At 44.5% G+C, this 21178-nt stretch overlaps 1 protein-coding gene across 1 annotated transcript; it reads left to right on the top strand.

Moving 5' to 3' along the window:
• The first annotated feature begins 502 nt into the window (after nucleotides 1-502).
• On the top strand, nucleotides 503-20691 carry LOC138769347 (pleckstrin homology-like domain family A member 2). Its single transcript, XM_069947756.1, has 2 exons — nucleotides 503-1478; nucleotides 20103-20691. The coding sequence occupies exon 1, from the start codon at nucleotides 1057-1059 to the stop codon at nucleotides 1462-1464; it is 408 nt and encodes a 135-aa protein (XP_069803857.1). The 5' UTR covers nucleotides 503-1056; the 3' UTR covers nucleotides 1465-1478; nucleotides 20103-20691.
• Nucleotides 20692-21178: the final 487 nt, after the last annotated feature.

The following is a 21178-nucleotide window of genomic DNA, read 5'->3' on the forward strand; positions in this document are numbered from 1 at the left end:
CAGTTGACTAGAAAAATAGTGAAACATATACACAAAATACAATGCAAACCCAGCAGTAGGTACAACACAGGCTATACCTTTATAGAGGGCCCTTTAAGGTGATGATTAACATGATACTTTCCCTTTATAACAATCAGCGTAAAAAAAAAAAAAAAAACATTAGTACTGGAGATGATTATTCCATTTTACAAGAACTCCAATAAACTTTAGCAGGGACATGACTGTACATCTCACTACTGACATTAATCCTGACGCACAAAGTCATTAAAAGAACATGGACTCATCAGACGCCTGTGCTCCATTTTCCCATCACTGCCATCCCTTCCACTTAGAATTCATTGAACATTGACCTATTTCTCTGTCCTGTGCTCAGACTGCCCAGACTCCATTGTGTATTATAGAGTTAATCCACTCTTTTCTGCAGTGTTTTTAGCTGCCTTCCAGTGAGGAGGAGCCAACTCTATCTCTCAGTCAGTGAATAACTACAGTCATCCTATTAGGCTGGGCAGTGTTCCTTGCAGCTGCATTTGTCTGAGTGACTAGGAACAACTTACAGCGTCTACCTATTGAGCATTCAGTCCCCACCCAGAAGCCTGGGGCATGAATGAGGAGGAGAGAGAGCCATAAATCCATCCTACAAGCACAAAGCTGTCTCCCTCTGCAAACAGTTCCTTAGTTTGCTCTGCTCTAATCAGCTAAAGAAGAGCTGGATATTACATTTCCTGCAGTTCCGAGCCGTCACGTTGCTCCTGCCCTATGATATTGTCATCGGAAGTCTTTGCATGCAGTCTACTGCTGCCACCCTCGAAGAATCCCGGGATTATCTGCAGTAAAGTTTACATTCTTATGGAAGTCTGCGAAAATCGGATGCCATGTCTTAAAGAAGTTTTTCACTGAGAAAGAAATCCTCCTCCTCCTTATTACAACACGATTGAAGGTAAAAATTTTAATGGACTAAGTTATGGCTGAAAGGCATATTGACCCATAGGCCTAAACAGGTCCAAACCATCGTGAACGTCACCATAGATAAAAAAGACCATTTAGAATCGCCGACAAATGAACCACACCATCATGGCATCTACCATTGCCATTAAGGAAGGAGACTTGGAAAAGAGGAGCGACAGCTTCCTTCAACTTTGGAAGAAACGGAGATGTGTCCTGACTGCCGATGGTCTACATTTGTACACAGACTCTCGAAAGAAAGGCAAAGCCAAAATTCTGCGGTTTGACTCTTTGGCCAAGTTAGAGTGCGTAGAGAGAAAAGGGGAACGTGTCTATTTTACCCTGGTCACCATGGAAGGACAGGAGATAGACTTCCGCTGTAGGGAACGCAGCCGGTGGAACGCAGAGATCACCCTGGCCTTGGTGGGCTTCCAAAACAGAAGAGCTGTGCAAGAACTACGAGCACGGAAAGAACATCAGGTCCGCGATTCTGGGGACCGATTAAGAAGCTGGGGGCCGTGATTATTCCATCTGTGGTAAGAAAGAGATTGCTTATGAACTTTTTCAATAGTCTTTCTCCATGGTACTATGCTTAATATAGCTGAGAAATGTCAAATATTCTAAGGAACTAGTAATAAATGGCTTCATGAGTTGATCTTTTGACTCTCATAATGAAGTAATAGATTTGGACAGTAACAAAAAAGTGCCAACACTTCTTTTTGGCAAGAAAGGCTAGTTTGGTCCAAAACACTGGGGTAACCATGAAATCTTGGGAGAAGAGGATATTATACTAGGTTTAGTGCATCTGTCCATCTGTTGCTGGTCACTAGTGACTTACTCGCACCTACAGAAGAAGGAATATAGTCAGCTGAGATACTGGGAACTTTTTGAAATACTCCTTGTGAACTTGAGTTCTTCTGTTTTGAACCTAGTTATACTTATTTCAACTAAGCTTTATAGGGACCAACACACTGTGTTAGGATAAACCATATACAACCCCACTTCTTAGTTCCCTGATCTGGTATTAATATGGGGTAAATTGAGGTAAGTAGTCACACCCCAAATTCTAGATTTTATGCTTCAGTATAATGGATTACGCGGTAGCTTTGTGGTTCTTCTAAGATCCACAACTAAGATCATCTCTTGACTTTTTGAGTTTGTGTTTTTGGAGTCCATGACTCGACCTGTTGATCAAGTGATAGCTCAAGTACATACACGTGTATATTAAATAGAAGTTAAAGTGTAAGCTCTACTGCCATGACGTTACAGTGTCAGAGACAATAAATAGAAAGTCTCAGTGTGAGAGTACAAAGTTGTTATGTTGAAGTACCAGCAATTGAGTTCTTAGCTTGAGAACCCCGGTAATAGGTTTTAATCCCCGATGCGGTTTATCCCTGTCAGAGGGTTTAGCGGTGTAAGGCTTTGTTGTGTGATATTAATATGCTCAGTCAGCTAAGGGGCAGCATCTCCCTTTCATTGCCGTTGAATCATTTTCCATCTTACAAGCAACGTCCCAATTACAGTAGAAGCTTCAGAGATTTTACATAATTGATTGAGAACGGAAAGTCAGGCCAAACCGGATCACGAGGCCGCACAAGACTTCCAGTGTCTTTCTCATTATACGGCATGAAAATCTGCTCTGCGTTTCATCTCCTTTGGGTTTTTTTTTCTTTAAGGTTTTTCTCAAATTCTGTCAACCTCGGTTGCCAAGGTGACTAAAACTAGTGGCTTGTGGGTATTGTTTCATGCTATTATGCCGCTGTCTGTGAATAAGGTCTTCAGGCACTTAGTCACCAATGTAAAATTAACTGAGATTTCTAATGAGTTATTTTAGGTTTTTGGCATAAGGCAACTTTTAAGGTCCTATGACATGGATCGATAACCGCTCCGTTTAATAAAGACAACGATCAGACAAAGAGCTGATCATCGGCTGATTGTGGTCCTTTCTGAGGACATCTGAGCATCACTACGTGTAGAGGTGTGTGGCCTACAGCTTGTGACACTGTAAAAGTAATACATTTTATACTTACCTATGCTCCCCCAGTGTCCTTTAGCCTTTACCTGTGTTCCCTGCTCACCACTGATGCTTCTGGCCTCATCTTTTCTGCCAAGCTCAGCCAATCACTGGTAACGGTGCTATCCCATCTAGGCCAGTGATTTGCTGAGTGGCCTGTCACTGAAGAGACAGGGACAGAAGTTTCAGCGGTAAGCGAGGAACACAGGCAAAAGGCTGTGGGACACCGGAGGAGGTAAGTATAAACTTTAATATTTTTTATGTAAAAAGCAAGTGCTACATTAAGATCGCTTACTATATATACAGAGCCCTCATGCATGATCATTGAGCTGTGTGTTCTCTCAGTAAGCGAGCGCTCATCTAGCAGATTGGCAATCGCTTACAGGGAAATGTTGGGTCATCTAATACGGCCCCTTACTTTAATACATGGTTGTAGAGATGAGCGAATCTACAGTAAGAACAAAGAGAAGTGCTTTGTTCCTACTGGTTTCTACTGTAGATTCTCTCATCTCTAAATGGTTGGTATGTCAAAAAAATGGCTGCTTTTGTTCTCGCTTGACTATGGGCTATGTATCGGTTTAAAGTAGTTTTCCAATCTTGACAATTTATGCCCTGCCTATAATATATACAGGACATGGCACAGCTAAGAGATCATAGGGGGTCCAACCACTGCTCAGGAACAGGGACCCCAAAATATGAGTGTCCATTCTCTATTCATTTTTTCTCTATAGGGCTGCTGGAGATAGTTAAAAGCTGTATTCATCTATCTCCGGTGCCTCCTTAGAGAATGGATGGAGTGGTGGTGCACACGTGGAACTCTGTGTTCTATCCAGCAGGAATTTTGAGTCCTCGTTATTGAGATCTCAGGGGTTGGACGCCCTGCAATCTCTTAGCTATGCCCTATCCCATGGATACTGAGCATAGGACAAATCTTGTCAAGATAAAAAAAAAAAACCTTTAAGAAGAAGGACACATAATAATAACCTAATGGTAAAAAAAAAAAGTTATAAATATTTGGCTATTTTTACATTTCTATCATAATGGAAGCCCCTATGATCTCATCTGCCCCATTAATCTTGCTGCGCTTTTCTCCCATCTTCCTATTCAGAATACGCGCTCATTCAGCTAAGGTGAGCAAGTGAGCATGTGTGCTTAAAGGGGTACTCCAGCAAAGAAAAAAATTATTTCAAATGAACTGGTGCTAGAAAGTGTCAAAGATATGTAATTTACTTGTAAAAACTATGTAAAAACCTGGTCTTCTAGATCAGTGCTTTTCAAACTTTTTCTACTGGAGCCTCACCCAACAGACCAAGGCAATGCCTGGGCCTCACCAGACTGACCAAGAGGATGCCTGGGCCTCACCAGACTGACCAAGAGGATGCCTGGGCCTCACCAGACTGACCAAGAGGATGCCTGGGCCTCACCAGACTGACCAAGAGGATGCCTGGGCCTCACCAGACTGACCAAGAGGATGCCTGGGCCTCACCAGACTGACTAAGAGGATGCCTGGGCCTCACCAGACTGACCAAGAGGGTGCCTGAGCCTCACCATCGGTGGTGAAAGTCCATTTAAAAGCTGAAAATAATGCTAGGGCTACCTTTCACCCGTCTCCCGAGCTCTATATACTAATAAATTAAGAACAAAATAAATTATTATTGTTGCTAAAATGGTGATTTTTGCAAACAGCAAAAGGACTGTGCAGATTATAGTTACTCCTCAGCGGGGCCTCACCAATAACCAGGGGATACCTCACTGGTGAGGCCCACCTTACAGTTTGAGGAGCACTGTTCTAGTACTTATTAGCTGCTGTATGTCCTGCAGGAAGTGGTGTAATCTTTCCAGTCTGACACAATGCTCTCTGCTGCCACCTCTGTCCATGACAGGAACTGTCGAGATCAGTAGCAAATCCCCATAGAAAATTGGAGAGTAGAACAGGTTTTCTATGGGGATATGTTACTGACCTCAACAGTTCCTGTCATGGACAGAGGTGGCAGCAGAGAGCATTGTGTCAGACTGGAACGAATACACCACTTCCTGCAGGACATACAGCAGCTGATAAGTACTGGAAGACAGTAAAGGTAAACTACAAATCTCTAGCACTTTCTGATACCATACCAAGAAAAAAAATTTTTAACTGGAGTACCCGTTTAAAGTAAGTAAGGTTTCAGTCAAATAGATGCTCAGCCAACAACTCTTTTATGTACATGGCCAGCTTTAGAAGCAAAGAAATCACAATTAAGAAACCCTTCCAGGTTCTGGTAGGTATCTCACAATAATGCCGATCATGTTTTCACCATATGCCTAGGTTTTTAGATTGAGGATTTGATGGCCGGAATACTTTTTTGTTACTTAAATAGCCATAAAACATATCCTTGTCATGGATTATGAAATGTGCCCAGGGTAAGTAATTGCCCACTTTATGAAAATGGCTACAAAAACAGGTCTTATTGATGCCAGCATCTTGGCTTGACTGGCTCCACTATGAACTCATTACATTCAATTAGCGGACGTTCTTTAATGCTTTTAATTTGCATGTCATGGGGTTTTATTGTGCCGGACAGTAAACCTGCAGTCTGAATAAAAGGTTTATTATTCCTTAATGGAGAATTGCTTCAGCGGGGACTTTTTAATTTCTGAGTAAAATACTTAGAAGTGAAGCATAAAGATTAAGGTGAGAAGGGCTGCAAGGAGGGAGAAAGCCTTTCACTAAAAATAAAAGACAATAATAGCCGCCATAAACTACCAGGCGCTGTGTACTCACCTCAGTCCTGGGGAGTAGCATTGACTCACAATATCTCATTTAATCCCCAATTAAAGAATTTGAGTCATTGAAATCCCTCCTACTACGTCATCTGTGGTAAATTTTATATGTATACTGTGGCTATAAAAGCACAGATACGCCCACATAGTTAGCAGCCAATTGTATGTATCTTTATTGGTCTCATCACAGCAAGATTTTTTTAAAAGTCAACAGGTTGAGCTAAATCCTTGTACCTTCTGATCTTAGGAGTCAAGTAGGTGGTCCTAAACTGTTCTTTGTATGCAAGGGAAGGTTGTCAATCAATGGGCAGGACAGCCCATTGGACTCCTAAGCTCATTCATAATTGAAGGGGTTGTTCACCAATATTTTTTTTTCTTTCCCAATGAACTGGTCCCGGCAAGTACCAGAGATTTGTATTTTACTTCAATTTAAAAAATCTTCCCGTGCTTATTAGTTGCTTTATGTCCTGCAGAAAGTATTATTTTCAGTCTGGAGAGCGGGAGATGTGGATTTGCTCCTGCTCTGGACAGTTCCTGACATGGACAGAGGTGGCAGCAGAGAGTGCTGTGTGAGACTGGAAAGAATACACTACTTCCTGCAAGACATACAGCAGCTGATAAGTAGCCTTAGCGTGCTTGAGGTTCGCTCATCATTCAGCTGATAAGTGAATGCCAATAAAGAAGTCTGTTCCAAAGTGTGCCTGAGTGTGAAAACTAGGTTACACTAATGTTTGAGCATATTCAAAAACTGACTTTTCAAGTGACTCTTCAGGATAAGCTGTCCTGTGTGTATACAGGAGCAGCAATATATTTGGCTATTATTGATCATGTAATATGGCCTTTTTCAGCACATTTCTGCTCTGCACGTTGTTCTCTAGCTGTCTTTCTCTTTCTATGCATTCCCCCTCTCATCTGCTTTCCCTACCCTCTGCCACAGACTTGTAGAGAGCTCAGGGACCAGATTACAAGTCGTATCCAGAAACAAAAGTCACTGGTAAGCTGCAGGAGGGCGGCATTTTTGTCTGATAAGATATATTACAAAGTATTATTTTCCCTGTACTGTATGGTTAATATATATATATATATATATATTTCTGTAGATATACATACACACACGCATATATATATATATATATATATATATATATATATATATATATATATATATATATATATATATTTATATATATATATATATATATATATATTGTAGGGATCTTCCCGGGGGATGGTGTGTTTGGACACAGTTCACAGCAGACTTGGACTTGTAAAACAACAGCTTGGCGTTTATTTTCAGCATAAACAGTCCATAACAGAAATATAGCAACACTGTGCTTTAAGAACAAAACAAAAAGGTCTTGCCCGTCTGGGCGCTAACTAACAACGCAGGTTACCTCTCTGGCACTTCAGTGGTCAGTTTTGCGGGGTGTGAACAGGCCCCAACAGCTGCTGTCTTCCCAGCTCTCACCAAACAGCATGCAGGCTGTTCACTCCTGGCTGAGAGAGAGAGACCTGTACACTGAGCACAGCTTTTGCCTTCTCAGGCTGATTGGGATCAGAGCTCACCTGATCCCAAAACCCACACTGGATCGAGGGGGAGGGAATGGCAAGTCCCACTACCAAAACCTACCTGCCATTCCATGTAAGTCCAGGCCCGGCAATAATAAATAATAGCTCAGCAGCATAACACTGCTGAGCACAGATGCCTCCTGGACTCACCATCTCACACTGTGTATCAACCTGGGTGAGATGTACATCCCCTCGAGCACTTTACCAGTGACATGTCCACATATCCCCCCCCTCTTCTTCAGACCGGAGGGCTGAGCGTATTGTCCCCACAGGCAGTGTACCCTTGATAGGGCGTCAGCATTTGCCTGTAATTTCCCTGGCCGGTGTTCCACAGCGAAATTAAAGTTTTGTAGGGACAGAAACCACCTAGTCACCCTTGCATTCTTCTCCTTGTTTATTTTCATCCATGTTAGGGGGGCATGGTCTGTCACTAACTTAAACCTCCTGCCTAGTAGGTAGTACCTCAGGGATTCTAGGGCCCACTTCACTGCCAGACATTCTCGCTCAACTATGGCGTAGTTTTTCTCGGCCGGGGATAGTTTCCTGCTTAAGTACATCACCGGGTGCTCCTCGCCATTCACGACCTGTGAGAGGACGGCACCTAACCCTGTGTTAGAGGCGTCTGTCTGTACCAAAAACTCTCGCCTAAAGTCAGGGGTAACTAGCACAGGCTGTTGGCACAGGGCAGACTTGAGGCTTTGAAAAGCCTTCTCGGCCTCTGGTGTCCATGTCACCATTGCGGACTTCGCACCCTTTGTCAGGTCAGTTAGTGGGGCTGCAACTGAGGCAAAATTTGGCACAAACCTACGGTAATAGCCCGTAATACCCAGGAAAGCTCTGACCTGTTTCTTTGTGAGGGGTTGAGGCCAATTCTGTATTGCCTCGATTTTATTTAGTTGTGGTTTCACTAACCCCCTCCCAATAATGTAGCCCAAGTATTTGGCCTCCTCTAAGGCTAGTGCACACTTCTCTGCATTGATGGTTAACCCCGCATCACTTATGGCATCTAACACCGCCTGGACCTTACAGAGGTGACTTTCCCAATCCGGGCTAAAAATGACCACATCATCGAGGTAGGCAGCGGAGTAATCACGATGTGGTCGCAGAATCAAGTCCATCAACCTCTGAAAAGTGGCAGGGGCTCCATGTAACCCGAATGGCATCACTACATATTGGAAGAGCCCATCAGGGGTGGAGAATGCAGTCTTCTCTCTAGCCTTAGGAGTGAGTGGGATCTGCCAGTAGCCCTTAGTGAGATCGAGGGTAGTTATGTACCTGGCATTACCCATCCTTTCTATCAACTCATCTACCCTGGGCATGGGGTAGGCATCGAACTTGGAGATCTCATTTAACTTTCTAAAATCATTACAGAACCTCCAAGTTCCATTGGGCTTTGGGATTAACACAATCGGGCTGGACCACTCGCTCTGGGACACCTCAATGACTCCTAGGTCAAGCATACGTTTTACCTCGGATGATACCGCCTCCCTCCGTGCTTCTGGTATCCTATAGGGCTTAAGGTTTACTCTGCTTCTAGGCTCAGTTTCAATATGATGACTAATGAGATGCGTACGCCCTGGTAGGTCAGAAAACTTGTTTTTATTTTTCTGCAGGAACTCCTTAGCTTCCTGCTTCTGGGATACTGATAGGGTGTCACCAATCCTGACCGGAGGGATTGGTGGTGACAGATGACCAACAGGCTTTGTCGCCACCAAGGATTCCCTGTCTTTCCAGGGCTTGATCAAGTTTATGTGATAAACTTGGAAAGGCTTCCTTCTACCTGGTTGGTGTACCTTGTAGTTGACCTCACTGATCTTCTCTACAATTTCATAGGGACCCTGCCACTTTGCTAAGAATTTGCTTTCTACCGTGGGAACAAGTATGAGTACCCGGTCACCTGGGCTAAATGTCCTGATTCTTGCAGAACAATTGTAAATTCTGCTTTGGCCCTCTTGCGCCCTCTGGAGGTGTTCCCTTACTAGGGGCATTACAGTGGCTATACGGTCCTGCATTTGTGCTACATGCTCTATAACACTCTTGTATGGGGTGGACTCACTTTCCCATGTCTCTTTCGCTATATCCAATAAACCCCTAGGGTGACGACCATAGACTAATTCGAAGGGAGAGAACCCTGTGGACGCTTGGGGTACTTCCCTAATAGAAAACATCAGATAAGGTAGTAAGTGATCCCAATCACGACCATCCTTTTCCACCACTTTTTTTAACATATGTTTCAGGGTTTTATTAAACCTCTCCACTAACCCGTCTGTCTGGGGATGATATACAGAGGTACGTAGGTGTGAGATTTTAAACAGTTTGCATAGCTCTTTCATCACCTTTGACACAAATGGTGTACCTTGGTCAGTCAAGATTTCCTTGGGGATCCCCACCCTGGAAAACATATAAAACAATTCCCGTGCAATTGTTTTAGAGGTAGTGTTTCTTAGGGGTACAGCCTCAGGATAGCGGGTCGCGTAGTCCAACACCACTAGAATGTACTGGTGTCCCCTAGCCGACTTTACAATGGGACCCACCAAGTCCATTGCGATCCGGTCAAAAGGTACCTCTATGATGGGGAGTGGGACCAAAGGACTGCGAAAATGCGACACTGGAGCGCTAAGCTGACATGTGGGGCACGACTCACAGTATTTTTTTATGTCAGCATAAATCGCAGGCCAATAAAACCTCTGGAGGACTCTCTCCTGCGTTTTATCTGTCCCCAAGTGGCCCCCAAGGACATGATTATGGGCCATGTCGAGTACCTGACGCCGGTACGACTTAGGCACCAGAAGCTGTTCCACCACCTCATCATTAATTTTAGTGACTCTGTAGTAGAGATCATTAGTCATAGAAAAATGTGGAAATTTTTTCTCAGCTTCTGGTTCCTGAGGTACCCCATTCATAACAGTGACCTGCTCTCTCGCATTTTTGAGAGTGGGGTCCTGTAATTGTGCAGTACCAAAATTATCCCTAGACACCTCTAAGTCTGGAACATTTTGCGCAGTGGGAGGAGCCTCTTCCTCACCAGCCAGGACCTGCAAAGGAAAAGCATCATATTCCTCCTGTACATTTTTATCATTTACCGTGGGTAATGCAATAGGCTTAGGGGTCTCCTCACTCCTTTCAGGGGATTGTTGTTTTCCCCATAGAGCCCAGAACAAAGGAAAATCACGCCCCAATATAACATTATGCATAAGGTTTTTAACCACACCCACTTCATATTGTACAGCGCCTAGTTCAGTCCCGACATTAGCCCGTACTATAGGGTAAACCTTTGTATCGCCATGTATGCATACCACACTCATATGTCTTGCTGGCACAAAGTCCCCAGTCACCAGGCTGGCATGCACCAGGGTGACAAGGCTTCCTGAGTCCAGCAACGCCTTAACAGGAAAGTCATTTACAGTAATGTTGCAGACTTGTGGTTCAGTCTCTAGTCCAGTGACTGCAACAAAAGACGGCTCCGCAAATAGCGACTGACGCCGGCTAGCGTCACACTCCATGGGCTCAGAGGTAAGAGGGCAATGGGCAGACATATGTCCCGTCTCGTGGCATCTCCAGCACTGGATAGGGCCTGGTCTCCTTGGCAGGGAGTCCTTTTTAGGGCCACTTAGCCACCGGGGTCCCCCACCAGTCTTTTGCCCCTGAGACACCTCCTGAGCGCTCTTCCCTCTATCAGCACCCCTCCACACTCCCCCAATAGATGGAAGTCTCTTACCAGATGATGGCACAGATCTGGCACTCCGGGGAGGTGACGGTGCTGCAGGAACATCACGGAGGTAGTCCTCGGTCGCCTGGAACCTCTCCACAAGGCTGACGAGTTCGTCGGCACTCCTAGGGTCGCCTTGTCCCACCAAGCGTTGCAGATCAGCAGGAAGTGCGCGGAGGTAGCGATCCATCACGACCCTCTCTAGGATCTGTGCAGGAGTAGAGGTGTCTGGCTCCAACCACTTTCTTGCCAAATGAATCAGGTCGTACATCTGGGACCTCGCTGACTTGTCCAGACTGTAGCTCCAGTTGCGGACCCTCCGGGCACGGACAGCAGCAGTAACTCCTAGTCGGGCGAGTATCTCTGCTTTTAGCCGAGGATAGTCCTTGACCTCTTGCTCACTGAGGTCATAATAGGCCTTTTGAGGTTCGCCTGTTAAATAGGGCGCAATCACTTCTGCCCACTCAGTGGAGGGTAGCTTTTCTCGCTCAGCCACACGCTCAAAGACAGTTAAGTAGGCCTCAACATCGTCATCAGCAGTCATCTTTTGCAGCGCACGCTGCACAGCTCTTCTTACAGACAAAGTCTCTGGCGCGGCTGCTGCCACCAGCTGGGGATTAGCACCTGCAGACGCCTCCTGCTTTGCTATCAGGTGCTCAATAAGTCTCTGTTGTTGAGCCATTGCTTGCTGATGTGCAGCCATTGTCTGTTCATGGCGCAGGTTAGCGTCTGCCAGAGCCTGTTGTTGCTGCCTATTAGCCTGCTCATGGCGAAGGTTAGCGGCCTCCTGATCCTGTTTAGCGGCTGCCTGAGCCTGTTGTTGTGCGGCCAATGCCTGTTGCTGTTGCAGACTCACTTGCATTAACTGCTTCATCATCTCCTCCATGTTGCTTGTCTGTTTTTGGAGTGAAGCAGCAGCCTTCACCCAGGACATATGCCGCTGTAGCCAAGTTGCTGCACACCGTTGCCCCTAGCAACCGTTTTGCCCGCTCCGCAGCACCAATTGTAGGGATCTTCCCGGGGGATGGTGTGTTTGGACACAGTTCACAGCAGACTTGGACTTGTAAAACAACAGCTTGGCGTTTATTTTCAGCATAAACAGTCCATAACAGAAATATAGCAACACTGTGCTTTAAGAACAAAACAAAAAGGTCTTGCCCGTCTGGGCGCTAACTAACAACGCAGGTTACCTCTCTGGCACTTCAGTGGTCAGTTTTGCGGGGTGTGAACAGGCCCCAACAGCTGCTGTCTTCCCAGCTCTCACCAAACAGCATGCAGGCTGTTCACTCCTGGCTGAGAGAGAGAGACCTGTACACTGAGCACAGCTTTTGCCTTCTCAGGCTGATTGGGATCAGAGCTCACCTGATCCCAAAACCCACACTGGATCGAGGGGGAGGGAATGGCAAGTCCCACTACCAAAACCTACCTGCCATTCCATGTAAGTCCAGGCCCGGCAATAATAAATAATAGCTCAGCAGCATAACACTGCTGAGCACAGATGCCTCCTGGACTCACCATCTCACACTGTGTATCAACCTGGGTGAGATGTACATCCCCTCGAGCACTTTACCAGTGACATGTCCACAATATATATAAAAATATATGTGTGTGTGATATCATAGCCTGATTATTTCCCTTCATAGTCATACTTCGTTCACTTCCCCTAACTAGAGACAATAAATGTGTCATGTAAAGTTCCTAGATAAGTTGAAAGAGGAACAATGTCTTTCTGGCTTTAATGATGGGGCAATATTCTGTCTACATAGCAACAGAATCCTCCCTGCACCATTGAGGAACACAGATGGTTGGTGAGAGCGGTCTCTAGTTTTCATCTTTCCCTCGGCCGCATAACACCTGCTTCTGAAACACAATGTAATCATTTTATTATGGTGCCATAAAGGTGCGCTAAATCACCAGCTGCTCCGCCATAAAGACACAGCCCAAGATATGCTTTATAGTCTATTAGCACAGTTGGGCCACAAGTGTTATGCTGACTGTCAGTTTCAGAATAGATTTGTCATACATATTAAAGTTGCTATTTTTAGACAGTATGAGAGTGACATCACATTATAATTCCCCCATAAATGGCGGTAATTTAATTCTCACGGTAATTGTAGGTAGCTTGCCTATCCCCTTGACTACTGCTACTCTGTGGGTCAAAAAATATATAATGCATATATATATATATATATATATATATATATATATATATATATATTTTTTTTTTTACATTGACTTCCTTTCCTTCAGTTGGGTCATGTGATTGTGATCTCATAGTGACCCCCTTTAAAATTACGCATGTTTCTGTGCTCTCAGAGGGTATCAACATCTAGGCTAGCAGAACGTCCTGCATATATGATGAACCTGCATTGACTGATTAAGGAGCTCTTGTTTCGATAGTGTTATTTTAACAGCATCCAGAATCAATAGCTGTTCACACAATGTACAGTATGGCCGGTGGCGATACTTTACATTGTAGTAAATGGTTAATTGATTTGCGGGCACACCCAATAATGTTCTGAACGCTGCCCGGCAGTAAAACACTGTCCGTTGTTATGCAATGGACAGTGGTATACATTGTCTGAACAGAGCCTTATAATGGATTTAATGAGAGTTCAGCCACCCTGGTTGTATACTTATAGCCTCTTAGCTTTTTAGAGATAAATAAAGAGGAGGATTAGTACACTGTCCTCCAAGAAGGCTGGTATGGTTTTGGCCCTAGTTGTGTTTCTGTGCTGATGAATCATGGGATATCATTAAAGGAGAAGTCTGGCGGGGGGAAAATCATTATGGGCAGGGGGTTGGGGGAGACTGAAAAAGACAATATGCTTATCTGTCCCTAAGCCTGTGCTGCACCACATCATGGGGCTCCCGTACCCTACCAGGTGTCCCCTTCTCCCGGGTCATGATAACCCAGGTTGAACTTCAATCACGTGGGATTTAGCCTGCTCAGCCAATCAGTGACTGCAGTGGTGTCCCGTCATTCAGCTCAAATTCACAGTATACAGTAATTGAAGCAAACGCCTCTTACAGTTTGACAGTCCTGGCGCAACACACCTATAAAGAAAGAAGAGCAATGTCTGTGTGGTGACCCTTCTGCTGTGGTATGGAGGAGGTCACTTGTCAGATAGTAAAGTGTGACGCCAGTTCTATGATGGTTGGCCGAGATATAGCCGGGCCCAATGATGGTATTTTGTGACGCCAGTGTCGGTTGGGCACACCGGGTTGTTGCGGGGTCCCTCAGGCTGTTGTCACAGTGTCGGCTGATCGTTCTATTACACGGGACGATTATCAGCCTTAACGGCCAATATAGGCCGTATATGGCCGATAATCGTTCCGTGTAATAGGGCCTTTATACTCTTATATAGGACCCAACTACCCAGGTTTTATACCCAGAATAATTCTGTCTTAATTAAAAGACCATATAAATACACAGCTTCCTGGTCACAGTAAAACTACATCACAGTCAGCCAGACTATCTGGGGTAAAGGTAGACGTGGTTTATTAGCGCCCTGCTTTGCCAATCACTGCATACATGGTGCTCACTGAGGGCTATATGCCGAGTGCAGAAAGCAAACACCATGCTTCCTGTCCCTGTAATCACATGACTGTCAGGTGCTGAGTAGCTGCAGCCGCTTCTGGGCTTTAGTCAGATCATCTCTGCAGGGAGTGTACACAACTCCAATAAGGCTTCAGTCACACGTTCATTGATTTTTTAAGGTCCATGGATGAAGTCCACTACCTACCTCCGTGATCTGTGAAAAAAGCATCTGTGATTGCGTCCGTTTTGTATCTGTGTCCGTGTTTTTCAAAGATCAGTTATAAATTATACAAGGCTAGTTATAATAAAGTTATCATTGACATCACATCCATGTTTTCTTACAGATTCACGAATGCCACATCTGTGGGATCCGTGAAAAACACAAATTTCATTGGTTTTTATGGGGGAGATCCGTGCCATGATCATGCTCAGTGTTATGACAAATCCTATTTTTTCATGGAACAGACTGCGGATCTGTGGAAAAAAAACCAAATGTGTGAATAGTCTAAGGGAAAGCACGGGACGTGTGAATAAGGCCTAACTCTCAGCCCAACGACCATTATCTCTCCTGTTCTCCCCATACACATGAAAGCGTGGCACGGCCAATCGTCCGCATGTTCTCTATAGAGCCCAAGTTACACAGGAAATCAGTATTTTTAAAAAAAATTGTAATGTTAAAATTAAAAATATATAAAAAGTAATGAACAAAATAATATTAATTAAAAAATATATATATATTATCATTCTAATTTTTACACTCCACCCTGATATTACTACTATTTTGTTAAAGTAATATTCCAATACAAATACTTGAAGAAGATAAAAATGACAATGTATAAAACTGGATGGAATGTTTATTATGGGAAAGTAACTGAGAAATAGCGACGGCCGTCTCAGGTGAAGCATAGCAACCTGGCATGGAGCTGACATGGATACAGAAGCTTCTGCTCAGGAATGTTGCTTAATCAGCAGTTGCAGATTTCCTGACTGGCTGAGAGAGAGAAGGCTTCAGGCCCGGAGGCAGGACAGGCCCGGACATGCTGCACGCTGGTGCCAGGACACCCAGAACAGATGCCATTAGTTTACTTAAATGTTTCCGAGCACATTTGCCCTTTTTGTCCATTGTTGAAGCAATGTAATCCTGTGTATAGTTCACACTGGTGACTTCATAGCTGCGGGATGTGTTCAGCCAGTCTAGCAGATCAGCGTGGCTCTGTAATGAAGCTGTGAGGAGGGTGCGAGGTCCTAGAGGTGGACAACGACCATGATGAAAGAATTACGGATAGACGATTAGATAAAGTATTACACGTTATTGACTTGTGGACATGTCAGGCCACAATATGGTGCACAAAGCACCATACGCAGCTGTACAACTACAGCCTATACTTTCATGCAGTCTCTTTAGCTATTATTGGTCTATATTTTTATTATAAATATATATTATAATTTTATGCATTTATATAATGCTGACCTACCCCGCAGTGCTTTGCCAAGAGGATAACATTGGTCCCTAACCTCAGTCGGCTTTTAGAGTGTGGGAGGGGGCCAGGACACCTGGGAGAAACCTGTGCAAGCATAGGAAGAACATAAAGTTATTGCCCTCTTTGGATTTAAAGCGTAACTATAAAATATTTTGACCTTTCAGTTTTAGTTAGCTTAGGTCATGATAAGAATTTTTGCAATATACATTAGTAAACTAAAATGAACAGTTTTTTTAAAATACAGAAGGCTGATTATCCCCTTACATCTCTGTCTGGCTCTGACTTACTTCTGCATTCCTGCTGGACACGCCCCCCCTCCCTGGAGATCACACTGTGACAGGAGGATCAGATAACAGCCCTGACACAGAGAGAAACATAAACAAACCCTCCCCCCCCCCCCCTCCTAGCAGCACGTTCTCCCCCCTCCCCTCACAGAGGTCACATAGCAGAGCTGAGGGTGTTGTGTGTGAGGAGCAGCGCAGGGGAAGAGCTGGATGGAGGCACAAGTGTATCCAGTGCTACACCCAGGAGGCACATGCCACCATGACTCCAATGTACTGCATGAGGCAGAGTGGGTGAGTCACTGAGGGGAGGACTACAAGTCCCAGCACAACACAGCTGTAATCCTTCCATAGTACATATAACATTCACTATCAGATGTCTGCAGCAGGTGCCCCCACCTCCATGGCTGACATTATCCTACAGTGTAATGAGAGCAGATGACTGTATCTAATCCCACTGTGTGTGATACCATCTGCTGGAGCTCTGTATCTAATCTTACTGTGTGATACTGTATGTTGGGGCTGTATCTAATCCTGCTATGTGTGATACATCTGCTAAGGTGAGGGTCAGTGAATGACCCAGCAAGGGAGATGAGGGATAGGCCACGCCCACTTCCAGTCAGCCAGGAGAAAAATTCATTTATTCTTCTCAGCCAAACAACTGGTGATATCTCAGCGAGCGCACACACTATCAACGCAGTTTAGGGCAATTTTTAAAGGGTAACACGAGGGCTTTTTATTTGAGGAACTTAATTTTTTGGCTACTGAAATTATAGTTACGCTTTAAGCCTAGGACTTCAATGCCAAGCACTGAGCCACGACACTGCCCCAGGGCACGGGGAATTGCACTTGTAGGAGGGGCCCTAATGATGGTGATGATAGCCTAAGTGCCAGAAGGCTGAATCCTTATAGATGTTGTGATCCTCTATATCTTTCTTTCTTTTCACAGTGAAGTTCCTTAAAGGGCTTTTATAACATTGATAGCCTAATTATGGGATAATCTATCAATGTCTGATCGGCAGGGCGCTGATACAAGGCACCCTAGTGATCAGCTACAGTGCCTACTGTGTGTTGGTGGTGCAGGTTACTGCAGCTCATCTCCCATTCAATTCAATAGTAGCTAAGTTTGCACCCCCACTAAACAGTAGCCAGGACAGGGCCCCAGAGCTTCCTTCACTGTGTATTGATGCCAATGCAGCTGATCTGCGGGTGACACGTTGGTTGGCAGACTGGCAACTGGTATTTAGACATTGATGACCTACTCTGTGGATGGGCCATCATTGTTAGAAACCTCAACCACTTTAAATCCATTAGTCATGTTGCTTTAAAGAGTCCAGATGGTCCCTGGGGGCAGAAATGGGAATTAAGGCTGCGATATCGGCCGCTATGGACGATAATCGTCCCGTGGAATAGAATGCAACTATCAGCCGACATCGTTCATGTTGGCTGATCGTTGCAGTCGTTTGTTTTTCAACATGCTGAAAAACAAGCAACTGATACAGCAATGATCTGCTGCCGTCGCTCCGTTGAATAGGAGCAGCGGCAGCAGACGCTGCTGTATCCTATGGGCAGGGCCTAGGGCAGCACTTAGCAGGGGAGCAGCACCAGGAAGCAGGGGGACAGAAAAAACTAATTTTTTTGTTTTCATTTTTTTGGTTTCCCTCCTCCCGTTCAGATTTGCCAGTAAATCTTGTGTCTTTTCCAGGGGGGTGGGGGGTATGATGGTATTGGTCATGTCTGGTATCGCCAATAGGTGCGTGAAGATGGGGCGTCTTCAGGTTTAGCGCCTAGGGCAGCAGCAGCTGTTAATACAGCCCTGCCTATGGGCTGCCCGGACGATCAGCGATCACCTGGGCAGCCCCCCCGTCCCTTCCCGCCGCCCCCTCCCGCACTCACCCGCTCGCTGCTGCTGCGTTGAATAGCGGCGGCAGCGAGCGGGGAACGAGGAGCGCTCGTTTGCTCCTCTAGACGGCCCGTGGAATAGGGGTTCAGCGCAGACATTCTTGCAGTATGGGCACCATACGGTTAATGCTCCACAAGCTTCAGTGTTGTCAGATTGTTTAGAGATCTCAGATTTGACTTTGCTAACACTAATCCAGATGTAATTCCTTCTCAGCAATCCCCAGTATAATCATCCTCGCCTAGACAAGACAGGCTCAAGTTATAGACGCAAACAATGGGCTGTGGGATGTTTATATCTAAACCCCCGATAATAACTCTGACAGGACCATCAAACAAAGTGAAGAAGAGCAGATACTGAGTGAAGCCAGGGCTCGGGATTCCAGAACGACATCTTAGATAAATGATTTGTGCCTCATGTATCACAGCTCTAACCATTGACGTTAATGAAAAAGCTGCTGGTTGACGGGCTTAAAGCAACAAAGGAGATGTCCAGAGCACAAAGCAGCTACAAAAAGCATCCCTTAGGAGGACCTGACCTGTCCATGCTGAAAACTGTGTAGTTCCTTATTTCACCTGTTGTGGTGCTGCAAGGAAATTGACAAGGTGCTTTGGGATCTTCTCCAGATAACAACTGATCACTGGGATTCCCAGCATCAAAACTGGGTTCACTGGTAGTATTTTACTGGTAGGCCCAAACACACAGAAAAAAAATCTAAAATCTTATTATTGTAGTTTTTCTCTGTGTCGTTTCCGCTCTGTATTTTGGCTAAAAATACTGAACAAAATGCAACCCCAGAACCCAACCTACCCTGTAAGGTATTTGAATACAATGGCTGTTATTACTATAATTTTACCTAGTGGAAATATAGTCTAACACTGGCATGGACTTAGTAACAAATAGGATATCTACATCAAAAACCTCTTTATATATGACCTGTTCTATTGGATTATGTTCACACTGCTCCATATTCAGTGTATTTGTCGCTAAAGCTCCTAACACATATGCTAAACATAGCCGTAGATCCTCATAGACCTAAATTGAGCCTAGTTTCTAATGGCTGATGCATGTCACTGTGCTGGAGCTGTATATCAATACACCTGATGTATAGAAGAAATGCAGTGTGAACATAGCCTTACACTACACTAGAAAACTATTGCATAAAGAAGACCTTGCTTTTTGAAACATTGTTTGCCCTAATGCATTAACTGGATGCCATTGATTTCCATGGGGGTGGTTTGGTGTGATCCTTTGCCTTTGGCCAACTGCTATAAAAGCAGCAGTGACTCAATGGGATATGGTTTTTATTTGTTCTGCATGCTGAATGTTTCGAGAGGGTGTGTGAAAGGGCTGACGGGGAAAGCTGCCAGGCTGCTGTCATCTGGGATGAAAGGTGAGACTACTTTCCAAGGATACAAGAGCTGATAAGATAATTCATTTCCAGATAAAACTCCCACAGCCAGGCCTTACGGACAAGGCAATCTCTGTACACACGATGCTTCATTCATACTTAGTGGTTTGGCTTGCTTTGGCAGGGATTAACAGGGGCTATTAAAGTTTTGTCTATTTAAATTGTTTGTGCTTGTTCAGCATTGGAGTCAGGAGGTACTTCCAGTGTTATGCTGTATAGGTATGTGTATATATATACATAATATCAAGCTATAAAGCAAGCCTAAGGACCCATTCACACTTTTTTGTGTTTACAGCTTTAATGCAGACCTGTGTGTCTCCATGGTAACAGACTACAAACAAGCCTGCATGTAGTCAGATTCTGTAGTCAGGTGTTAGGCCAGGTTTACACTACATTTGGGGGATTACATTGGGTGGGACTGTTAGGCCCCAGATGTGTAGAGCTGTAGGCCATACATCTGACATTAACATCTCTTTCTGTTCTGACTTTTGTAGGTTTTCTCTTTTCCTCTGATGGTATACAGACCGAACGGCTATATGTCTTCTGGCTTTTCCTTTTGTGTTTGGGTCGATCCTTAAGAAGAGGTCCGCCAAGAAGAGACTGCGGCTACAGTAAACCCCACTGGCTGACAACAGAACGTCTGTTTATTCTTACTATGCAGACAGATAAGTCCTCGGATAGACTTGGACCCTTCTACTAGAATGAGATACGACACCTTGGACACTTTCTTTAACTACTATGGGAGAATGAATTAAAAGCCAGGTATCTTACAGCCATCGTGATCAGAAGATAGTGCCGTTTCTTACTCTCTCAATTACAGTGTATTGAGGAAAGTGGAACATTTATTTGATGGTAATAAACCTAGAGTTGGTGGAGGTGCATTATGGGAAACTTAGACAACTTCGTTATTGCACTGCAGAAAAGGTGGAGGTGCAAAATGGATACCCACAGCCATCTAATAACTTCCCTGCCAAGTAGGAGGAGGTGCATTATGGGAACTCTAACAATACTCTATAGTTACAGTACTTTTCCCTCTTTTATGACCTCTTAAGATGTTGAGTGAATTTAAAAATAAAATATTTAAAATACCTATGGAATAACTTTGTTTTTCCAGCAAATACATATTTATTGAGAATGACAAGTCCGGAGACCCATGGTACCATATTAGCTATACTGGTAAGTACTGGCCTGTTCTGTGGTGATCGAGGGTATTGCATGTTTCTAAACTTTCTCAAGTCACAAAGATTACGTGGATTTATTTAAAGGGGTTATCCAGCGCAACAAAAACATGGCCACTTTCGCCCTACTGTTGTCTCCAGTTTGGGCGAGGTTTTGAAACTCAGTTCCATTGAAGTAAATTGAGCTTAATTGCAAACCGCACCTGAACTGGAGACAACAGTAGGGGGAAAAGTGGCCATGTTTTTGTAGCGCAAAAACCACCAATGTCCACATAGAGTATAACAGACACTATTACAGCTGGTCATGATGAAGACATTGATAGGGATGGTGGAACTACAACATTGATCATTTTAATGTACATTAAAACATTGTTTTTCCAGCTTTTGGCCTC

The sequence above is a fragment of the Dendropsophus ebraccatus genome, chromosome 12, assembly GCF_027789765.1.
Source record: "Dendropsophus ebraccatus isolate aDenEbr1 chromosome 12, aDenEbr1.pat, whole genome shotgun sequence".
NCBI lineage: Eukaryota > Metazoa > Chordata > Amphibia > Anura > Hylidae > Dendropsophus > Dendropsophus ebraccatus.

Coding starts and splice junctions, on each gene's coding strand:
- LOC138769347 (XM_069947756.1), top strand. CDS start 1,057: ATGAACCACACCATCATGGCATCTACCATTGCCATTAAGGAAGGAGAC.